Here is a 19,601-nt window from a genome sequence, read left to right as displayed (position 1 = left end):
CTTTCATTTAGGATGCAACCGAATGGTCAAACATAACAAGCCCAGATTTGGAAACTTGTATGATTTGTTGATGAGCTTTCGCCTTTGTAAAGGCGGCTTCTTTAGTATCTTCGGTATCTTTTCAAAATTAATTATGCATATGCAAGTTTTCGAACTTGACTGATTTTGTTTACTTGTTATACTTCCAATAAGTGTTAGTCATGTAATTACTCTTTGCGCATGTTATTTATGACGTAATAAGACCGATACAATGGTGTTTAGCCAAGTGGCTATTCTGATGCAACATGGTTGTTTGTAATTTTGACTTGCATAGTAAATTCTTCAGGTACCTGATTCCAATACAAACCTTAGGGGTGAAAAAATCACGTTCTTTCCTGGGTCATTCTCTACAATCGTCCTGTACATTTCCCCACTGAACTCTCTCATTCGCTTCGTGAACTTGTTTTTAAAAGTTGCTTTTTGCGTCCAGACAGACACAATCATGGACACACAGATGAGACATACTATTAGGAGTCTCATGCTTTACTTGCACCTTAATCACTGCAATAGTTACATGACCTTGAGCCTTAGTAGAACAACGGTAGCCATTTTGACATGAATAATTTCTGTCATAGCCACTGAAACTTTTTTAACCACTCAGAAGCTGCGTTGTCCGTGAAGCGGCTATCGTCATTGTGACCCTTCTAGCAACTCAGCCAGAGAGTTGACCCTTGCTTTGAACTTTGTTTGGTAATTGCAGAAGAAAAAATAGTTTTGGCCCTTATAAACATTGGTCGTAAAAAACACGTGAAATTCTGAGGAAACTCGTGTAATACACGTATATTTCTCGTGTTTTTACGAGCCAATGTTTATTGGGGCAGGGGGTGGGAATCGAACCCACGCCATCGAAATGACTACTTTCCTAGCCCGCTAGGCCACGCTACCGACGGCGAAGGTAAAAAAGGTCAACGTCACTTAATTTACTTTCCATCATCTGCTTTCCACACTTTTGCACGTCACAAAAAACGTAGCTTATGATTGGTTCAAGGATTCAGAGTCTGTGGCAAAATATTTCCATGATGAAGTGGCCTCTAGTAGGACACAGGGAGGGGATGAACGTCCGAGACTGTAAGTTACAGAATTGTATTTGTAGCGACCTCAAGTAGTGAATTTAATTTCTTTTCTCTTTCACCTGTACTGTCTGTCTGCTTAATTTCGGCTAGTTACAGTCAGAGGCGTATCAACATGTAAAATTGTAGATGTTCTATCACCGTTGATGTTTTGTAAAGAAAAACTAAAAATGCATGGATAATCAGCAGAGCCCTATTTATGGAACATGCATAAGCATTTCGCACTACAACTGTAGATCATCGGTAGTGCCTTATTCAAATAGAATCGTATTACATTACCTAAGAACTATTACTAAATAAATGAAACTGCACTAGCCTACTGCTACTACAATCAGTATTCAAGGTACCCTAACCATACCCCCATTAATGTTTTCTGCGTCGGCTGCTCCACAAGCAATATCTACTGCTCTACCTCTACGTATCATGTACGGCGTTTGTGCATCGAATGCATAACGTCTGTACAGTGTACATTGCAATACGTACAAAACCAATAAAATTTCCAATTTTTTTTAACCAAAAGTATGACGACAGGTAGATATCCTCAACAACTTATTGCTTTGTTTATGAGTGCGATTACACTGGTCAACACAACTTTTTTTGCATGGAGTTTTTCAATGGATTTAGGGTAACTTTGGGGTGCTGAATCCGAATCTGACTTCAGATTTATCCTATCACATCAGGTTTGTGAGATATGATAACAGCAAATTGTTACTTTTGTCAAAAGTGGAAGATTTGACGTTGCGTTTATTGCACATACATATTGTGCTATATCCATAAATCCAGGCCATGTAGTACATAAGTAGCTGAAATACACCCACCAACTATAATTCTGATACCAATCTTTTTTCTAAGCAACATTATTAACCATGCAGTAATAACAAGCTAAAAGGGAGGCTAAAAGTATAACTGACCCCCACCCCCGTCAATGTTTTGCATGAAACCACAAAGATTTAAACAGGCCTATGGCAATGCTTGTTCAGTAACCTTATTTAAGCTGTTTTGGCCTGTCTAACACTAATCTTTCGTTATAGCACTGCATATGTTGGTGGTAAACGCAACGCCAAATTTTCCACTTTTGGCAAAAGTAGCAATTTGCTGTTGCCATATCTCACAAACCTGACGTGATAGGATAAATCTGAGGTCAGATTCGGATTTAGCACCCCAAAGTTACCCTAAATCAGTTCTCACAACCCATGCAAGAAAAAAAAAATTTTTGTTGACCAGTGTTATAGACCTACGTTTTGTGCTCAGTCTAAGCCCTTTAGGGTAAGCTTTCCTTTTTACTGCGGAACAATTTAATCTTTAGTTTCTACAACATTGTCGCACTGCAACAGCTGATTTGGTAGCGGTTGTTGAATTGTTGCTGCTGTTTTTTTTTGCTCTGGGCCTGCTTTACGGTTGACTTAATCTTAACCTTGCTGCCATACACAAAAACGAACAATCTGCGCTATTTTAAAACTGTTTGGTATCATCCGACCTGGAACCGAACCCTGACCTACCTGATGCACTGACAGGGTTACTAACCCACCTCAATACTAAAGAAAAAACGCTTTTATCTTTAGGCTAAAAGCATACTTAGCAATTAGGCTTTCTCAATTGCTACTTGTTTGTGTTGTATGACGTTTTGTCCGAGGAAATGCACGAATTGCACGACATTGTTCATTATACTCCGCCAAAAACGGATTGCAACTTTTTCTCAAGTATGATAAACTTCATGTTTGCAAAACTTTGCATTAGTTTTACGTCCATTGGTTGAGATTAAACGAGAACTGAAATTAGGTAGCTACCATTTGGAGCAGTCATAACACTCGTTGTCAATAAATGAAAGACGCTACATGCAACTAGGCACGATTTTTACAAGTTAAGCAAAACTGTTTTGCCGGAAGAGATGCACATTAGACCTCAGCTAGCAAAACTTTCAAGTTTTGTATCGTTCCCGCATTTAGTAACGTTAAAATAACGCAAAAATGGAACTTGCTTTCAGGAAGAAACCAAGCGTTCGTTTCCATTCTCAAATTTTTCTTTCTATTTCCAACTCAATGAATGGCAACACTTCATTAATTTGCTTCATTGTTATATGGTTTTGAATCTCAGCAATGCGTAACATTTGCATTATATTTGCGTAATAAAACTTGAAAACAAATTGTAGGTTTTCTTCAAAGAATTTCAAGATAGGTATTCTTTTAAACCACAGATTGTTATATATTTACCTTTATTTGCCTGAATCTCTTTTGCAGCATTTTATTTGCACACAGTCTCTGAGTTATCATCAGCTATTTAAGTCTACAGTAAATAAGTGGCGTTAATTTGCAAGATTCCTTCTCAATGCGGCCCTGGCTTTGTGCATAATGATTTGCATTCACTCATTCCCATGGTAAAGCCACGGAATTGTCCGTGGCTGAACTACTGTTGAATGTTTGTTGAAACTACTGTGTATTGTTAAAACTACTGTTGAACTACTGTTGAAACTACTGTGTATAGTTTTGGGAGAGAGTTTGAATTGTACCACAGGGCAGGCAAGGCAGAATAACAAGGTTGAGCATTATATTTGCCCTCGCCAAAATTTAAATGAGTCAGTATAATTACTTTGCACCAATCAAAAATTCTCCACTGACTCGTTTAAAATTTTACGCCAAGGCAAATCCCAATTTGACAACAATTCAGAAAGCTGTATTAATCAAACGCCATTGTTTGCGGTAAGCTTGTTGATTCTTAACGTTTATTAAACGTATCACGTTATACCATGTAGTGCAAATCCGTTTGTCGTTACGTAGATGCCTTGTTTCTAATGTCATTCAATTTGTTTTCCGTCTGTCTGTGTTTCGCTATGTTGGTTTTCGATCGCTATTTTGGTTTTCGATTTTCGATCGCTATATCTTGTTGTTTATCAGTTATCTTGTTGTTGTCGATCGATATCTTGTTGTGCGGTTAGTTAGTTACGTTCAAGAAGTTGAAATTTATTGCATTTCCTACAAATATTTTCAGATTCCTAATGATAGCTTAAGTTAAGCCGAAAACGTACGGCTGTTAAACTATTTGTAAATATGTAAAGTATATATTGTTATAATGCTCGGCCCTGTTGTGTTGTGGTGCCGTACCTGTCTGTGTATATTGTATTATATACTGTTACGCTTAGGAAAGTAGCAGAGCAGTTTTTTTTTTAATTCTGTAAGCCACCTGCTCGGTGGCTTAGTGGTTAGTGCGCAGTTAGTGTCTTATTCTGTTGCTTTGTCAAACGCATTGTCACGTTGTTATTTCTTGTTCTCTCAGCACCGAACCAGTCCAGCACGTCATTCAACATTACCGATCTTGTGTTCAGCAAAGACTTTGAGGAGCAGTTTGGAGCTGACCCCGAAGCTACCGAACGAGACGATGATGGAGAGGTATGCACATTGCACAAGCAACTTTTCTGGTCATCTAACGTTTTAGGCAAAGTTGCCTTAAAATACTTTTTTGACATAACGCGCAGTTATGTCAACAAATTTCTAGCTAATTGTACTTGACTGTGCTGAAACTGTTTGCTTAATAAAACGCTTAGAGCAACGTATATCTACGATGAATGTACCGCTATGCAACACACAACATTTCCCTGCTGTTTTAGACTGAATGAACTGTTCTGTCAGCTTGTTATATCTTCCAATAGTCGGCTGCATAGCCGAGTGGTGAGAGCCCTGGAACGGCAATCGAAAGGGCGCCTGTTCGACACCGCTCAAGAGCATGCGGCTGTGTCTTTGGCAGGACACTTAAAGGCATGTCTGAAGGTGGATGTCTGAAGGTGGACATGAAGATTGGCTTCCTTGCCTTCCCGTCCACTTAATCTAAATCTTCAACCACCAGGTGTAAGCCTGGATACGACAAACAAAAATCTTCCAATATATTACGAATGAGCACTGAGCAGGTCACTTTGACCTCACATATACCAAGCTGCTGCTTGTATTGTATGATTTCTGAGTTTTATTCTCAATTTAAAATTCTAACTCTGATGTTTATGGAGGACGGAGAAGAGATGGCGTCCTCCACTGGACCTACAGGAGAGGATGACTTGGACATTGGTAATGTCAAATCCGTTGCGGTTACTCAGCAAGCCTCCAAACCAACTGAAGTTGCAAAGAAAACCACCAGCAGGTAAATTTTCTATTTGCTCAATTTTTGAAGACCTGACTTTCGTCTTATTGTGACGACATATTGACCAACATTGATTTACGTTGACGTAACATTGCCGTATGAGTGGCGCAATCTTTAATCAAAACTTGCTTCGAAACTTGTTATCACTTAATTAGAGGGATATTGTAACAATAGGGGCTTTTCGCTGCTTGTCGTAATCGGGCTGTTGTTAGGCGAACCAAGGACAGACGAAAAGAACCGAAATCTTTGTCTGTCCAAAAGAATTGTTTGTTTCATTTGAATGTTGCGCTTTATAAAGGCTACAGTCGTCATTACAGCAATCCATGCTACGGCTTGATGTCAGCTAAGGTCAACATAGACAAAAAGTTTAATTTTTGCTTTTTGCGACAATATACCTTATGATTTCATAATGCTTATGTCATCATCAAGAATTAAAGGGATCAAAAATAATTTTCTGCAATCATTAGCTTTCTCGTAGCCCAAAAATACAGCGTCGAAAGCAGCGATCGCGCGACACAGGTGTCATTGTGTGGGTAGTCTCGTTGAGTTGATTGTTGTAATTGGGGATCAGCTGGAGGTGCTTTGTGTATCATTTACTCAGTAGGCCTATTTAGTTTTAGTCTTGGCTGCTCAGTGCGTACCGATTATGTAAATGTCATTAAACTACTTTCCGTCTTCACGTGCGGTCAAAATCTGTAATTAATAAGATATTCTCGGACTGAGAAAGCCTCTACTGAATCTTAACCTGGTTGTTTCAGCAATACTACACACGACACAGGCGTATTCATAATGTAGCGAAATATTTTTGCTGTTTTGCTAGACTGTCAGTTCAGACCATACCCCGGCTGTTGCTTTCTCTCGTACATGACGGTGGACCGTAGTTACCGATGTGTTTGCATAAAACAAATTCTTTTCAGCTTTATTGATAATTTTCCCAATTATCGTTTTAGTGTTTTAGAGGAAACGTGGGCTGTTGAGATCAATGTCAGTCTACCTGTGAAGAACTTCCACAAGCTCCTTCCTAATATGGCTCACAAGGTACTTGAGCTGGTTGCGATATGCCAGTTTGGTGGTCCGGGTAGTAATCGGTAAAAATCTATATGTACGGAACAAGTCTATACAGAAAATATCTCGACTGGTAAATATTCACTTGAAAAATGTCCTATTTTCGAAAAAAAAATTTCTAGTCGGAATAGTTTCGCTATGAAATTTTACGAATAAAATTTTCCGTATGAAAGTTTACGTACGGGATTTTTTGTATGGAATTTTACCTACATTTGGTCCAGGTTCTAAATTCAATATTTTCTGCATTTCAAAACTTTAAACTTGTTTTGAAAGGTTTGTGATGCATTTGTAGAAGTTTCGCGTCGATGTAGAAAGACAATCAGTTCATTGTTTCAATGCCCGTTAAAAGGGAAAAGTTAATCGAAACATTTTCTTCCAGTATCCCTTCAAATTGGACGCATTCCAGGAACACGCAATCATGAAGCTAGAGAAGCAGGAAAGCGTCTTTGTTGCTGCCCACACATCTGCAGGTGAGTATCTGGTCACTCGTGAGTGACTTCCTGGTGGATGCAGTGTTGCCCGCTCGAACTGCTTTGTGACGTCAGCATGCAAGTGATCATGTGACAACGCAGTCATCCCACCGATTTCATTTGTCCACATGTAAGTTTGGATGAAACCATCTTGTCTTCATTCCCAATGGCACGCGCGCTGCCTTCCATTCGAGCTAGTAGTTACAGTAGATGCATATCTGTAGCGAGCATTACAACTCTTAACCTTTATGTATGACTCCATACTAAATAAGGACTTGATTATTTTTAAAGGCAAAACTGTGGTAGCAGAGTATGCGATTGCGCTCACAGCCAAGCACATGACCAGGGTCGTTTACACCAGTCCGATCAAGGCTCTGTCTAACCAGAAGTTCAGGGATTTCAAGCAGACCTTCTCGGATGTCGGCCTCATAACTGGTGACGTACAAATCAATCCTGAGGCCTTCTGTCTAATCATGACAACGGAGATTTTAAGGTGGGCAACTTTTATTGGTGAAATTCCAACCGCTGCTACCCTACCACATGGAAATGACAAAGATGTATAGTATTGTTGTGCTGCGTTGCTTTGTTTATAAAAGTGTTTCCGATATTTTATTTTAATACTATATTGTTTTTGTTTTTTTATATTATGAATCATAATTTGTTTAGATCTATGTTATACAACGGCTCTGACGTGATTCGCGATTTGGAGTGGGTGATCTTCGATGAGGTTCATTATATCAACGACGCTGAGGTGAGGACAGTTTTAATCCGGGCAGTTGAAAGAACTCAATCATTAAACGAATCTATTCGGCAATGATACTTCAGATACAAGCAAACTTATTATCATCAACCTCGGTGACCGGGCCTGCGACAGTGGTTCAAAGCCTACCCAAGCAGGCGAATGAGGATTAAACTTCCAAGAAGATTTCTCAATCCGAGGATGAATGTTTTGTATAAACGTAGAAACCGAGGTGTTGCCTTCAATGGTTGAAACTTTGTTTTACTGGTTGGCCGAGTAGCTGAGGCGTTTGTCCCTCAACCTAGCAATCCAGGTTCGAAACCCAAGAAAAGTGAAAACATTCCACCCAAAAACACAAATTACGACCCAGGTGGTAGACATGGTGCTAAAGCCAGGTGCCCTGAGGGAACTAGCCTACAGTAATCCAACCTCCGCCAAGAGGGCTAGCGCAGTTGGCAGCTTATCACTTGCACACTCGTCATTGCCCACAATCAGGGAACTGTGTTCCGAAAGCTAGTGACAAGCCGGTACTGCCACAGCGAACCCGCGGCATCAGGCTGGTACAGGTCGTTTATATCTGCACTTGTGAAGTAAACAGCGATCATGCTGCTCAAAGCGAAATTCAGTCTATTAGTACATGCAGCCGAGTTGGAGATTAAATCAAAGTTTTGTATTCATCAGCGAGGAGTGGTATGGGAGGAGGTCCTCATCATGCTCCCCCAGCATTGCAACATCATTCTCCTAAGCGCCACTGTTCCTAACGCCGTGGAGTTCGCGAACTGGATCGGGAGAACTCGACAACGCAACATTTACGTAATTACAACATTAAAAAGACCGGTCCCACTTGAGCACTATCTCTACACAGGTGAGGGGAGGCCAAGTGTTCCTTTTTAGAAAATTTCACACTGTGCAAAATATTTTTTTTTGTGCGAATTATGATTTTAAGGCTGCTTTTACGGAGTGGCGAAAATTTGTTTTTAGTTTTAAATTTATAGCATTGCAAGTGCGTAAGAATGAAATTTTACTGCGGAAATGACCTGGTATTACTGCGCAGTTGCGCACCTTAGAGAGAACACTGGGCAAGGCTATGTATTGGGCCAGGGTTGCCATATGCTTCGGACCTGTTCGAATGCAGTTTTCTACAATTTCGTTGATTATCACTGGTCTACAAAAAAAGATTTTTTTTCTGCTGTTCGGACTTTGAAAACTGATTTAAGGTAATTTTGGGGTGCCGAATCTGAACTCAGATTTTCGCTATCACATCAGATTTTTGAGATATGATATAACAAAAATGCTTTATTTTGCCAAAAGTGGAAGATTTGGAGTTGTGTTTACCACCAGCAGATGCAGTGCTACAGCGAAAGGTTAGTGTTAGACAGGCCAAAACAGCCTAAATAAGGTTACTGGACAAGCATTGCCATAGGCGTGCTTAAATCTTTTAGGTTTCATGCAAAACATTGACGGAGGAGGGGGGGGCGGGCGGTCAGTTATACTTTTAGCCTTCTTTTTAGCTTGTTATTACTGCCTTGTTAATAATGTTGCTTGGAAAACAAATTGGTATCAAAATTATACTGTAGTTTGTGGGTGTATTTCAACTATTTATGCAAAACATGACCTGGATTTTGGGATATAGCACTATGTGTATGTGTGATAAACGCAATGTCAAATTTTCCACTTTTGACAAAAGTGACAATTTGTTGTTATCATATCTCACAAACCTGACGTGATAGGATAAATCTGAGGTCAGATTCGGATTCAGTACCCCAAAATTACTCTAAATCAGTTCTAAAAGTTGATACAGCAAAAATCGTGTAGACCAGTGTTATTTGTCAAATCAACGCTTTATCTGAAGTTACTCGTTCTAAAGTTGTTTTCTAAGTTTAATTTTTGCATTGGAATACCTCATATACGCCAATCCTTCCGAACGTTTTGCTTCATATACTACTTTCACAGAAACGATAAAAATTCCTACCAGCTATTTTGAAGTCAAAATCTGCGCATTTGTTACAGTTTGATGAATTTTGACATTTGGAACTAACCTTTTATCTTGCTATAATTTTTTGACCAAAAAAGTGACATCTAGCGGATTTACTCAACAACTTTATTGTTCTGATCATGAGTGTAATTATTGGCCCACGTTTTGCGGCTTAAGGTCGTTTTGTGACTTCCGTTTCTGCTGTGGCACAATTTGTTGCTTGGTTTGATAAAACGTCATCACAAATGGTCTTGTTCACGTCGCTAGGCAACAGCACAAAGACGAGCAACGAGCTCTTCATGATTGTTGATGGCGACCGGAAGTTCCTGAAGCAAGGCCACAAGGCGGCGGTTGACGCTAAGAACGCGCGCGCCAGCAAACACAGCAAGACCTTTGGCGCCAAGAACAGGACAGGGGGAGGCTACAACGCTGTGAGTTTAAACTTAATTTACCTGGGAACTTGTTGGTTGTCATCAGTCGCTCGATGCGACCCAAGTCGATTCCCATTTAAGTCATTAAAGGTAAAGTTGAGTCCCATACTTGATCCAAGCATCGGGGGATGAGAAGATTAGGTTCTCATTATACTAAGCCTTCGGCACTAACGAGAGTACGGTGGCAAGTTCCTTTCTCTCGGCCGCCTTTACTTCAGCAACTACGCCCACCCAATTTATTACACCCTGGGTAGAGGTGAGCGGTGTTTTTCAACAACCAACTTAAGCCGGGAGTCGAACCGGGATTGTATGATTGGAAAGCCTTATCCGCTGCGCCATCCCACCACCATTTATAGAATTTTAATTTCTTGAAAATCCAATTATCTTCAACCCGATTTTTACTTCAAGGACAAAAATGTCTGGTTATCCTTGATCACCAAACTGCGGAAGGCCGAGCAGCTTCCAGTCGTCGGATTCACCTTCTCACGACGACGATGCGACGAAAACGCGACCTCTCTCGAGTCCCTGGATCTCACTAGCACGTCAGAGAAGCGAGAAATCAAAAACTTCTTCAACAAATGCATCCAGAGATTGAAAGGAACAGACCGCAAACTACCCCAGGTACGTGCTCTCGTAAACGTGGAGGCCTCAGTTCGATTCCCTACCATGTTATAATTTTTTGTTTACGATCAGTCTGAACTTGTTGATACAGTATGTTATATTTTCCTCCCATGAATGCATGAAGTTTCATAGAACTTGTTTCTTGTTACCAATTTTTTTTTCGTTTTTATCGACATTTTTTTTCACCTTTGGATTTAATACTTTCATGAACCGGTCCGGGAGGTTGTGTAGAAATATCCATCGGCGGCGACGGTAGGACGTTGAACGATTTGGTTTAGCTTCTTGTTTGCTGGTGACGACTATTAAACTACTTGTAGTGATTGCTGGATGGTGTGGAGAAACATTAGGAGCTGGTTAATTAATTATGATGTTTACTTTCAGGTTCTCCGAATGGCAGCCCTGCTAGAGAGGGGCTTGGGGGTCCATCACAGTGGCATATTACCGATTCTGAAGGAAGTCATTGAAATGCTGTTCTCAAGAGGACTAGTCAAGGTGGGTTGCCATTAACCGTTTCATGTGTCGATTGAAATCCTATTTCGTTTTTACATCTCAAACTTCTCTAGAAACTTCGTATACCGGTCCCTTTCAAGATCTTTTTGTAATCTAAAAGGCTAAAGTTTACAGCGACATCTTCATTCCCCTTCATTTTGTGATCTTTTTGTTCAGCTCCTCTTCGCCACCGAGACCTTCGCGATGGGAGTGAACATGCCTGCACGAACTGTGATCTTTGACAGCATCCGGAAGCACGACGGGACACAGATGCGGAATCTACTTCCGGGTCTGTGGACTCCTGTTTACCTATGAACAGACAGAACTAAGCAATAACACAACAATTAACTTTACAAAAACTGCAAGGTGTGGAGAGGAAGACTTAGCTTTCGACAGACATACAGGCCACACCCTCAACACGAGGATTGATTGATGATGATGAAAAGCAAAGTAGCAAACGTTTTCGGCTATGCAATAGTCCTTATCAAGCCTTCAAAAGAAAACTAAGATGATGCATAGCTGAAAACGTTTGCTATTTTGTTTTTATAGCTTAAAATATTGTGTTGTTGCTCAGTTATGTCTGGTTAGTGGTTATGGTTCAAAAAAGTAACCTCTCTGCCCAAATTTTATCCTCTTTAGTCTGTATTTACATGTTGGGACTTGAAATCGCACAGATATTAAACACAAATAGAAACTTTAATTTGGGCGATGGTGTGAAGTCATCAGCTTGTTTACTGCGTGTCAATTGTACTTTTAGCACAGCGTCGTAAAAGTAAATCACGTTTGCACTAATACCTCATAGTGAAACTATCGTGGTTTTGTTCATGAAATTTTAAGTACAAAATTTTAAGACGTTTTGGAGGTTTGTGCGTTCGCGCGCGGTTCTATCTATTGCGTCAGCTATTGATTGTTGTCACCATCATTGTAGGGGAGTATGTACAGATGGCAGGAAGAGCCGGAAGAAGAGGATTGGATGCCACTGGAACAGTGATACTGCTCTGTAAGGTGAGTAGGATTTTTTGTGCTGGCCTTGACATTGAAGTTAGATGGAAGACTGGCGATACCTCACCTACGTATTGGTACAAGCGAAAAACTATTTTGTAACTCGGTGACCGGGCCGCGAAAATTTTTTTTCCACGTACTTTCTGTTTCATTTACATATTTTAGTAAAAGTTTGTATTAAAACCGTGTGAATGCAACATTTTCTCGTTGGCACGGTTGGTTCAGTGGTTTGATCCTCTGCCTAGTGTTCGTGAGAACGAGGGTTCGACGCCCGTCGAAGTCAAACTTTTTTTTACTATAAATTAATTTTTGCGGTGCACAAGAGCTTTTCAAAAAAAGTAATATTAGGGAAAGCTTATATTTTATTATCATTGCAGAATTTCATTGGCAAATAGTTATTTCGCAATCTGAATCAACCAATCTCTCAAAACACTTTCGGAAAATCTTACTTTTAAAGTGACTAGAATCAATGAGACAGAAATCTCGTGGGAAAAAATTTCGCGACCGGGCCTGCGTCTGTGGTTCAAAGCCTCTGCAAGTATGCATAACTGCCAGGATGAAGCTGTCGAAGAAGCTTTCCCAGTCTGGGAATAGATACTCCCACCATTAAGCAGCTAGCTGTGATGCGTAAGTTAGTAGTTTTTGCGGTGATTGGCGACGTCATACTTAACCGAAACCCAGCTCGGCATTTGGGAAATTTAAGTTTTCGATCCCCCCCATTATGTTGTTTCCCCGCATATTCCCTCACCCTCACTGGATGCTAACTTTGAAGGACGAGGGTTTCCATTTCTGATTTCACCTTTTGCAGGGTGACGTCCCAGATATGAGTGAACTCCATACGATGATGTTGGGAAGAGTCACCAAGCTGCAATCCCAGTTCCGGCTCACTTACGGGATGATCCTCAACCTCCTTCGTGTGGAGCAACTCCGAGTAGAGGAAGTGATGAAGAAGAGCTTTTCGGAATTCAACACTAGGAAGAATTCGAAAGTGGGTCATCTTCTTGTACTCAATTTAATGTCACGATGTGAGATGGCCTGTCTAGGTTTCTATCTTTAATAAACATCGTTTTCTTTTTCATTCTCATAGTTTTTATATTCTTTCCACTGTTGTCTCTACATCTTTTTTATTTCTTCCTCTCATTTCAGAGGAGGCATAGAATCTTTTTCGAAAACTTAATTGGGCAACAACTTATCGTGTGAAGTCACAATGACCACGATGACCAAACAAAGCATCACGAACGCCACTCCATGTTCCAGATGCATGATTACCGTTTGGGCTTCTGAAGTGATCAATTAACGTATTGATGTAACTTAGAATGTGACTTCACCTCCAACGTAGTAGAGTTGGTGAAAGGACACGTAGAAATCACCGATGTAAACATCGTCATCACACTGCAGCGTGACGTTGCATGTTTGTGACGGATTCCGTCTAACCTAGCTACCCTGTGATGAAGGTGCAAGAGGAAGAGTTGAGGAAGTTGAAGGAAGAGCTTGATGAACAATCAGAAATCGAAGGGTTGTTGAATAACACGGATTATGAACAGTATTACTTATGGTGAGTTGTGTTTTGGTGGCCTATGATCGTCATTTCGTTTCGTTTGCTCCTATTGTGACGTCTTGTGATCCGTAGATTCGTTGTCAACTTGACGCAACAAAGGAACATCGAGTCAGCTGCTCCTATTATTTTGGCATGTCTGAAGTATTTTACCGAGACGCAACCGCGTGCTCTGGAGCGGTGTCGAACCCACGTTCTTTTGAACGTCGTCCAGGCAGTTACACCAAACAGCCAACAAAACTCCATATTACTCTAAAATTTTACAATATTTAGCACTACAGCTACAGTAGAGTAACGAATTTGAACGTTGTTTCTAAATATTAAAGGTAAAGGTGGGTCCCATACTTGATCCAAGCATCGGGGAATGAGAAGATAAGATTCTCATTGTACTAAGCCTTCGGCAGGGTGGCCATTTGGCCATTTTCTTTATCTCGGCAGGGTGGCCATTTCCTTTTTCTCGGCCGCCTTTCCTTCAGCAACTACGCCCACCCAATTTATTACACACTGGGTAGAGGTGAGCGGTGATTTTCAACAACCAACTTCAGCGGAGAGTCGAACCAGGATTGCATGATTGGAAAGCGAGTGCCTTATCCGCTGCGCTATCCCACCCAAGTATTAAGTGTCAGTTTTCATGATTAATCTTTTCGCAGCATCTAGTTAGTTTATCATCGGAGATTTATCATCTTCAGTTGTAAAGATTTAAAATCGATTCGATGTCACGTGATGGAGGAAATAACATCCGGGAACCTTGCATCTAAGCTGATGTCACCCGGAAGGGTGATTGTGCTCGACTTGCCGAAGTATCGACAGCATGTGGCTGTGTTGCTGAAGGTGAGAAATCGCATATAACGGATAAGTTGAAACACGATTTTCTTGAAATTATCCCTGCAAACGCTACACAGGAAGTAAAATGCACTAAAAAGAATGAGAAATCTTTTATTTCTTAATGGTTTGTGGATACACACATATTTAGTCAGCGCAAGATAGTGATGAACTTTTTGATTTAGCTTTCATTTTTTTTAGGCGAACTCAACCCGAGCGGAGAAAACATTCCAGGTTTTAGTTCTGCTAGATGGCGCACGCGCGCTCAAAGACAACGTCGAAACTGTATGGAGTCGAGATTATATGTTGAAAAGGACTCTCTTCCGGCCAGAAGTCCCAGCTTCTCAAGTGAGTTGTTTTAAAGATAGCAATCATTGCATCCAGGATCAGACATGGTGACGATCCTCCAGGATTAACTCCAAGGATGAGGAACCACCAGCAGGAATAACCTTCCTTCACTACATTCTACCAAAACTCCTTCTCCCTCAATTTCGTCATCTCAGTCCTTCATCACCGGATTTGTGATGTCATGAAAGGGACAAGCCGAAGTCCACCAACCGTAGCATCACGGGCCTTGCCAATATATTCCGAGCGGGTGTCGAACCAGGGTCCACCCGACTCCGCACCAGCCAGGGGAGGGTGGAGAGATGTGTGCTTATCATGCTGTTACAAATCCCACGATATTAATACTTTCCAGGACTTGTTGGAAGTGAAGTCCCATGAGATCTCTCACATCACAATCCATACCATGAGACTGCATGCCGACACTATCATCGCTGATTGCAAACGACGACAGATTCCGAGGTTTAGGTTGGTGGCTGTTGTTTAATTTCTTCTTTTTTTTTGTCGTATCCAGGCTAACTGTATCTAGCCTATCCGGGCTAACCTTACATCCAGGCTAACTGTATCCAGCCTATCCCGGCTAACCCTACATCCAGGCTAATTGTATCCACTATCCAGCCTACCCAGGCGAACCTTACACGGTGGATGAAGATTTAGATCAGTGGTCGGCAACTTTCTTTGTAGCGGCCCAAAATACGATTTCAAGAGCTATTGAAGGCCCACTAAGTGAAACCACTACGAAATCAAACTGCAGTGGCTAACCTGACTCCAAAGCAACTCGCGCTGAAACTCCATCAAGTAAGGAGACCGACTTGAGCGTAGCTCAAATGATAGTAACAGTAGACATAACAATGAAACTATGATGCAACAACGAGCCGAAATAAAAACTCTTAGCCACACCAAATTAACGCAGTACAATAAATGTGCGGCCATCACGCGGCCCACAACAAGCACATGATAAAATTGAAGTAATACCAAATAGTTCGCAGCCCGTTAAAAACGAACCAGTGCCCTTTCGTGCGCCTCACCAGGGTTATCACAACTAAGTTATGCAGCCGACGGTTTGTTACTTTTTCGTGACTGTGTTTCTGCGCCAACCTGATGTATCGTCCGTGGCCATTCCAAGCCATCCAGTAACATGGATCATTATCTTCATCCGCTTCTCGGTGATACCAAACCTAACATAGGATCTGTCGGCCCTTTTACTATGTTTTCTTATGGTTGGGAGCAAATCCACCCAGTACCTTGCAATAATGGATGGATTGCTTATCATCTCCTTCCGTCAACTGTAATCATCTAACTCCTTTCTGGCCCCCCAATTTTCTTCCGCAGTAAAAGACTGTTTAGAGTTCAAATGGTTCACACTCACTACAAGCATCCGGAGCTGCCAGGATTGAGCTTCCCTAATCCTCTCACAATAACCTATCTTGCTCCCAGCCTACTATCAGTTCAATTGTTCTGTTGTATGACGTCACTGATGATCATTATGGCGTCACAGGAGCGACCCGGTCGACCAATCAACGTCGGTTGCCACGCAGCAGATGCTACGCTTGGTTGACTCTAACCCTGATGGCCTCCAAGAGGTGAACTTGATGTCCGAGCTTGGATTGAAGCAACTTGAGCTGGTGGAGGACATTACTAAGATACGATCTCTGGAAGTTTCTATCCGGGAGGTGTTTCAGTGCGTCGAGCTACCCAGGTTCAATTCCCAGGTGAAGCGGTTGTGAGAATTAAAGGCTTATAGCGATATTTTGAATGCCATTTCAGTTTGCCGATGTATTTTATTATATTAATATTGTTCTGCCTAGCTCTGCTTCCCTCGAAAGGTATGGAACTATAGAATGATGAAATCGAGTAAAAAAATTGTGTGTTGTCATGAATCGCGGATCACTGGACAAGGCGGACAGTTTCCGCCGCGCGCAAAGGCACAGCTGATGACGTCACTCCCCTAAATCTCTTCTCTCAATGCTGCGCTGGCAGGAAGGAGATTCAGTTCCATTTTTATAGTGTTTGGTATGACTTGACCGGGTATCGAACCCACACCTACCGACTCAGAGGCGAGCCTTCTAACCACTAAGCCACCGAGCCGGTGTTGAAGAGATCGCAGTAAACTGGTTACATTTAAAATTTTATGTAGATGCTTTCCTTTGAGATGGCAGACTCTGTTACGTGGTGGTTTATGACAAGACTTCTGTGACTACACAATAGCCTCTGTCACCACGCAATAACCATTGTGGCATCCCACATTGTTCTTGTGCAGATGAAGGAAGTTGCAAAGTACCTTCAACTAAAAGATAAATTCACCAACTTGAAATATTTACTGAGCGATGAAAGCCTCTTCCTGCTTCCAGAATACGAACAGAGGGTCAAGGTAGGTTCGAACCTTTTTTCGATGTACACATCCTCGTGGTTTTGTGGCAACTTCATTACCAATATCTGCTCTATTTTTTTAACCAAAATAAGAGCAATACGCGATTGCTCATGGTGGAATTCCTCCCATAGTGCGATGTTCTCCAGAAACTAACGGAAGATACATTTCCCAGTGTGTCTTGGTGAATATCCTTTCCTCAGAAGAACGTATCTACCTGAACTTAGAAGGGCATTTAAAGTGTAATCGTTGTCAGGATGGGGCTGTGCACAAAAATGCAGCGGCGATGCAGCTGATAACTGTGTTGTACATTCACCGTCCTGTAGATCGCCTACAGACTAGTCGCTATGCTTTAGTAACTAATCATAACTATGTGAGTTGGCTGGAAGGTTCCTTCCTTGGCTTTGGACGTAAATTAGTTGGTTTTGTTTGTTCTTCACACTATCACAACAAATGCAACCATGAAAACTATTTCTTACCTCCCCCTTCCAGGTTCTCCAGAGGTTACGGTATGTGGACGACAATTGCGCCGTGCAGATGAAGGGGCGTGTCGCCTGCGAGATATCCAACCACGAATTGATCCTCACAGAGCTAGTGTTCGAGAATGTTCTTTCATCGCTCGACGCTACAGAAATCGTTGCCTTGCTTTCCTGCTGCGTCTTCCAACAGAATGTGGACATGCAAGAAGTCTCTCTAACTCCTAAGCTTAAAGAGGTAGTCTATTTTATTTTATTGGCAGACAAGCATATTTTTGACACTCAAATGTGTAGCCGGTGCTGTTTCGTCCAATGATAATGTTACGTTTTCCAGTTAACTGCCTGTGTTGACTATTGATGCTTGGCGACTAAGTCTCAGTCTTTGTTGATGCGTAGAATTTCATGAATCTGGTTTTCTGTTGTTGATGAAATGTAATATAACGACATACTAATGCTGCGTCGCTCAAAGTGTGGCCCACGGGAACACTGTTTGTGGCTCTCATCTGGGTTCTACAATATACAAGCTTAAAGCTTAGGTCGAGTTTCAAGGAAAAATTGAGCGACAATTTTAATGCGGCCGCCATTACTCGAGAAAAGCGAAATACGGCTAAAAAAACATTACCCTGTAATAATGTATCCCCGGGAAAGTCCCCATCTGACACATAGTTGAACCCCCAGGGTATGAACCGCATCATTGACGTCGCTGAGATGATAGGAACCACGCAGAGAGACTGCGGGATGCTACAACCTGTCGATGAGTTCGTCGCTATCCTCAAGTTCGGCCTGGTGGAGGCTGTCTACGAATGGTCGAAGGGTACGACCTTCAAGGACATTACTAACCTCACAGAGGTGCAAGAAGGTATTGAGCTGTTCTAATAAATATTACCTGGTATATGTTACTATGATACATCTACTATAGGCCATACTATTTTTCTTATGAAAAGATAACAAAACCTTGCAAAAGATTTACTGCGTACGTTATGTTCTACCTAACCACACCCAGAGGCTTGTATGGCTAGCTGGTTCCCTCATTTTAAAATGGGACCTGCGGCTGAGGTCACTGACGTATTAGAATGGACGTCACAGAAAGTGCCACAAAAGTGACCGCTTGTGTTGGCGACCGCTTGATTATTAGAGTTTTAATGATCTTCTGACGAACCCAGACAGCAAATCATTGTAAAAACGGTTGCTTTGCTCTCTGGGAATAGCTTTATTTGAATCGACTTCCAGTTTGTAATTCGAATCAAGTTAACAGGGAAAATCCTATTTTTGTTTCTACCTTCAAGCATGTCATTAAGTATTTTATCAAATACACTGCGTCAGGCCTTGAGTGAGTGTCGAACTCACAACCCATCGGTCAGATGGTTTCACCAGATAGCCGTCTTGCGGCTGACTTATCGCCAGTTGGGACAGCCTTGATGGCATTCATGTGTTGATGATCTGCTCAGGTGTCATCGTGCGGACGATACAGCGACTGAATGAACTGTGTCGTGACGTCAGAAACGCCGCGCGCGTCATCGGCGATCCGACCCTCTACTCAAAGATGGAGAAGTGTTCGGAGCTAGTCAAAAGGGACATCGTCTTCGCCGCGAGCCTCTACACGCAGTGAGGGAGCAATCGGTGGTGAATCACTGTAGTGCTGTAGCAAAGAAGATCTGGGAGTTTTGAGGATGCCAGCTTCGAAACATGTCGCCGTGTCCCTGCTGGTAGTGCTCATACTGGTAGAAGTGCAATTATTAGACAATAGTTGGAAATATGTGACAAAATCGTGGGTGCTGTCACATTTGCAAAGACTCCTTTTAAGAATTAGTCATTCCACCTTTCGTGGCTTATGCGTAATTGATTCAATGAGTGGCGTGTTGTTTACTTTGGGAGTTCATCAGAAAGTAAAGCACCACCCCCAACAGAGCGATGTTGGGGGGTGGGATGTAACATCTACAATAGAAAGAAAAAAAATCATTTACTGTAATTTAAAATTGCGTATTAATAAAAGTCACTTAAACCAAGTGCTC

General features: G+C 41.6%; 2 protein-coding genes across 5 annotated transcripts in view; one reads left to right on the top strand and one right to left on the bottom strand.

Annotated features, from left to right (window-relative positions):
• LOC145765702 (serpin B9-like) overlaps nucleotides 1–535 on the bottom strand; it is a 31,218-nt gene extending 30,683 nt beyond the window's left edge. For all 3 annotated transcript variants that reach the window (XM_082577526.1, XM_082577524.1, XM_082577525.1), the window contains exon 1: nucleotides 347–535. In XM_082577526.1, coding sequence (XP_082433652.1) covers nucleotides 347–519 — 173 coding nt within the window. In that variant the 5' untranslated portion in view covers nucleotides 520–535. The remainder of the gene's footprint in view (nucleotides 1–346) is intronic.
• LOC145765700 (superkiller complex protein 2-like) overlaps nucleotides 1–19,600 on the top strand; it is an 85,605-nt gene extending 66,005 nt beyond the window's left edge. For both annotated transcript variants that reach the window (XM_082577520.1, XM_082577521.1), the window contains exons 8-29: nucleotides 4,380–4,492; nucleotides 5,104–5,234; nucleotides 6,185–6,272; nucleotides 6,679–6,769; nucleotides 7,061–7,262; nucleotides 7,436–7,520; nucleotides 8,190–8,373; nucleotides 9,751–9,914; nucleotides 10,323–10,535; nucleotides 10,917–11,027; nucleotides 11,202–11,313; nucleotides 11,953–12,029; nucleotides 12,835–13,014; nucleotides 13,481–13,581; nucleotides 14,271–14,412; nucleotides 14,605–14,751; nucleotides 15,101–15,213; nucleotides 16,244–16,457; nucleotides 17,006–17,116; nucleotides 17,606–17,827; nucleotides 18,268–18,448; nucleotides 19,038–19,600. In XM_082577520.1, the coding sequence (XP_082433646.1) occupies nucleotides 4,380–4,492; nucleotides 5,104–5,234; nucleotides 6,185–6,272; nucleotides 6,679–6,769; nucleotides 7,061–7,262; nucleotides 7,436–7,520; nucleotides 8,190–8,373; nucleotides 9,751–9,914; nucleotides 10,323–10,535; nucleotides 10,917–11,027; nucleotides 11,202–11,313; nucleotides 11,953–12,029; nucleotides 12,835–13,014; nucleotides 13,481–13,581; nucleotides 14,271–14,412; nucleotides 14,605–14,751; nucleotides 15,101–15,213; nucleotides 16,244–16,457; nucleotides 17,006–17,116; nucleotides 17,606–17,827; nucleotides 18,268–18,448; nucleotides 19,038–19,198 (3,143 nt within the window). In that variant the 3' untranslated portion in view covers nucleotides 19,199–19,600. The remainder of the gene's footprint in view (nucleotides 1–4,379; nucleotides 4,493–5,103; nucleotides 5,235–6,184; nucleotides 6,273–6,678; nucleotides 6,770–7,060; nucleotides 7,263–7,435; nucleotides 7,521–8,189; nucleotides 8,374–9,750; nucleotides 9,915–10,322; nucleotides 10,536–10,916; nucleotides 11,028–11,201; nucleotides 11,314–11,952; nucleotides 12,030–12,834; nucleotides 13,015–13,480; nucleotides 13,582–14,270; nucleotides 14,413–14,604; nucleotides 14,752–15,100; nucleotides 15,214–16,243; nucleotides 16,458–17,005; nucleotides 17,117–17,605; nucleotides 17,828–18,267; nucleotides 18,449–19,037) is intronic.
• The last annotated feature ends 1 nt before the right edge of the window (nucleotide 19,601 follows it).

Source organism: Aplidium turbinatum, chromosome 2 (assembly GCF_918807975.1).
Source record: "Aplidium turbinatum chromosome 2, kaAplTurb1.1, whole genome shotgun sequence".
NCBI lineage: Eukaryota > Metazoa > Chordata > Ascidiacea > Aplousobranchia > Polyclinidae > Aplidium > Aplidium turbinatum.
This window is presented reverse-complemented; position numbering and strand designations above follow the sequence as displayed.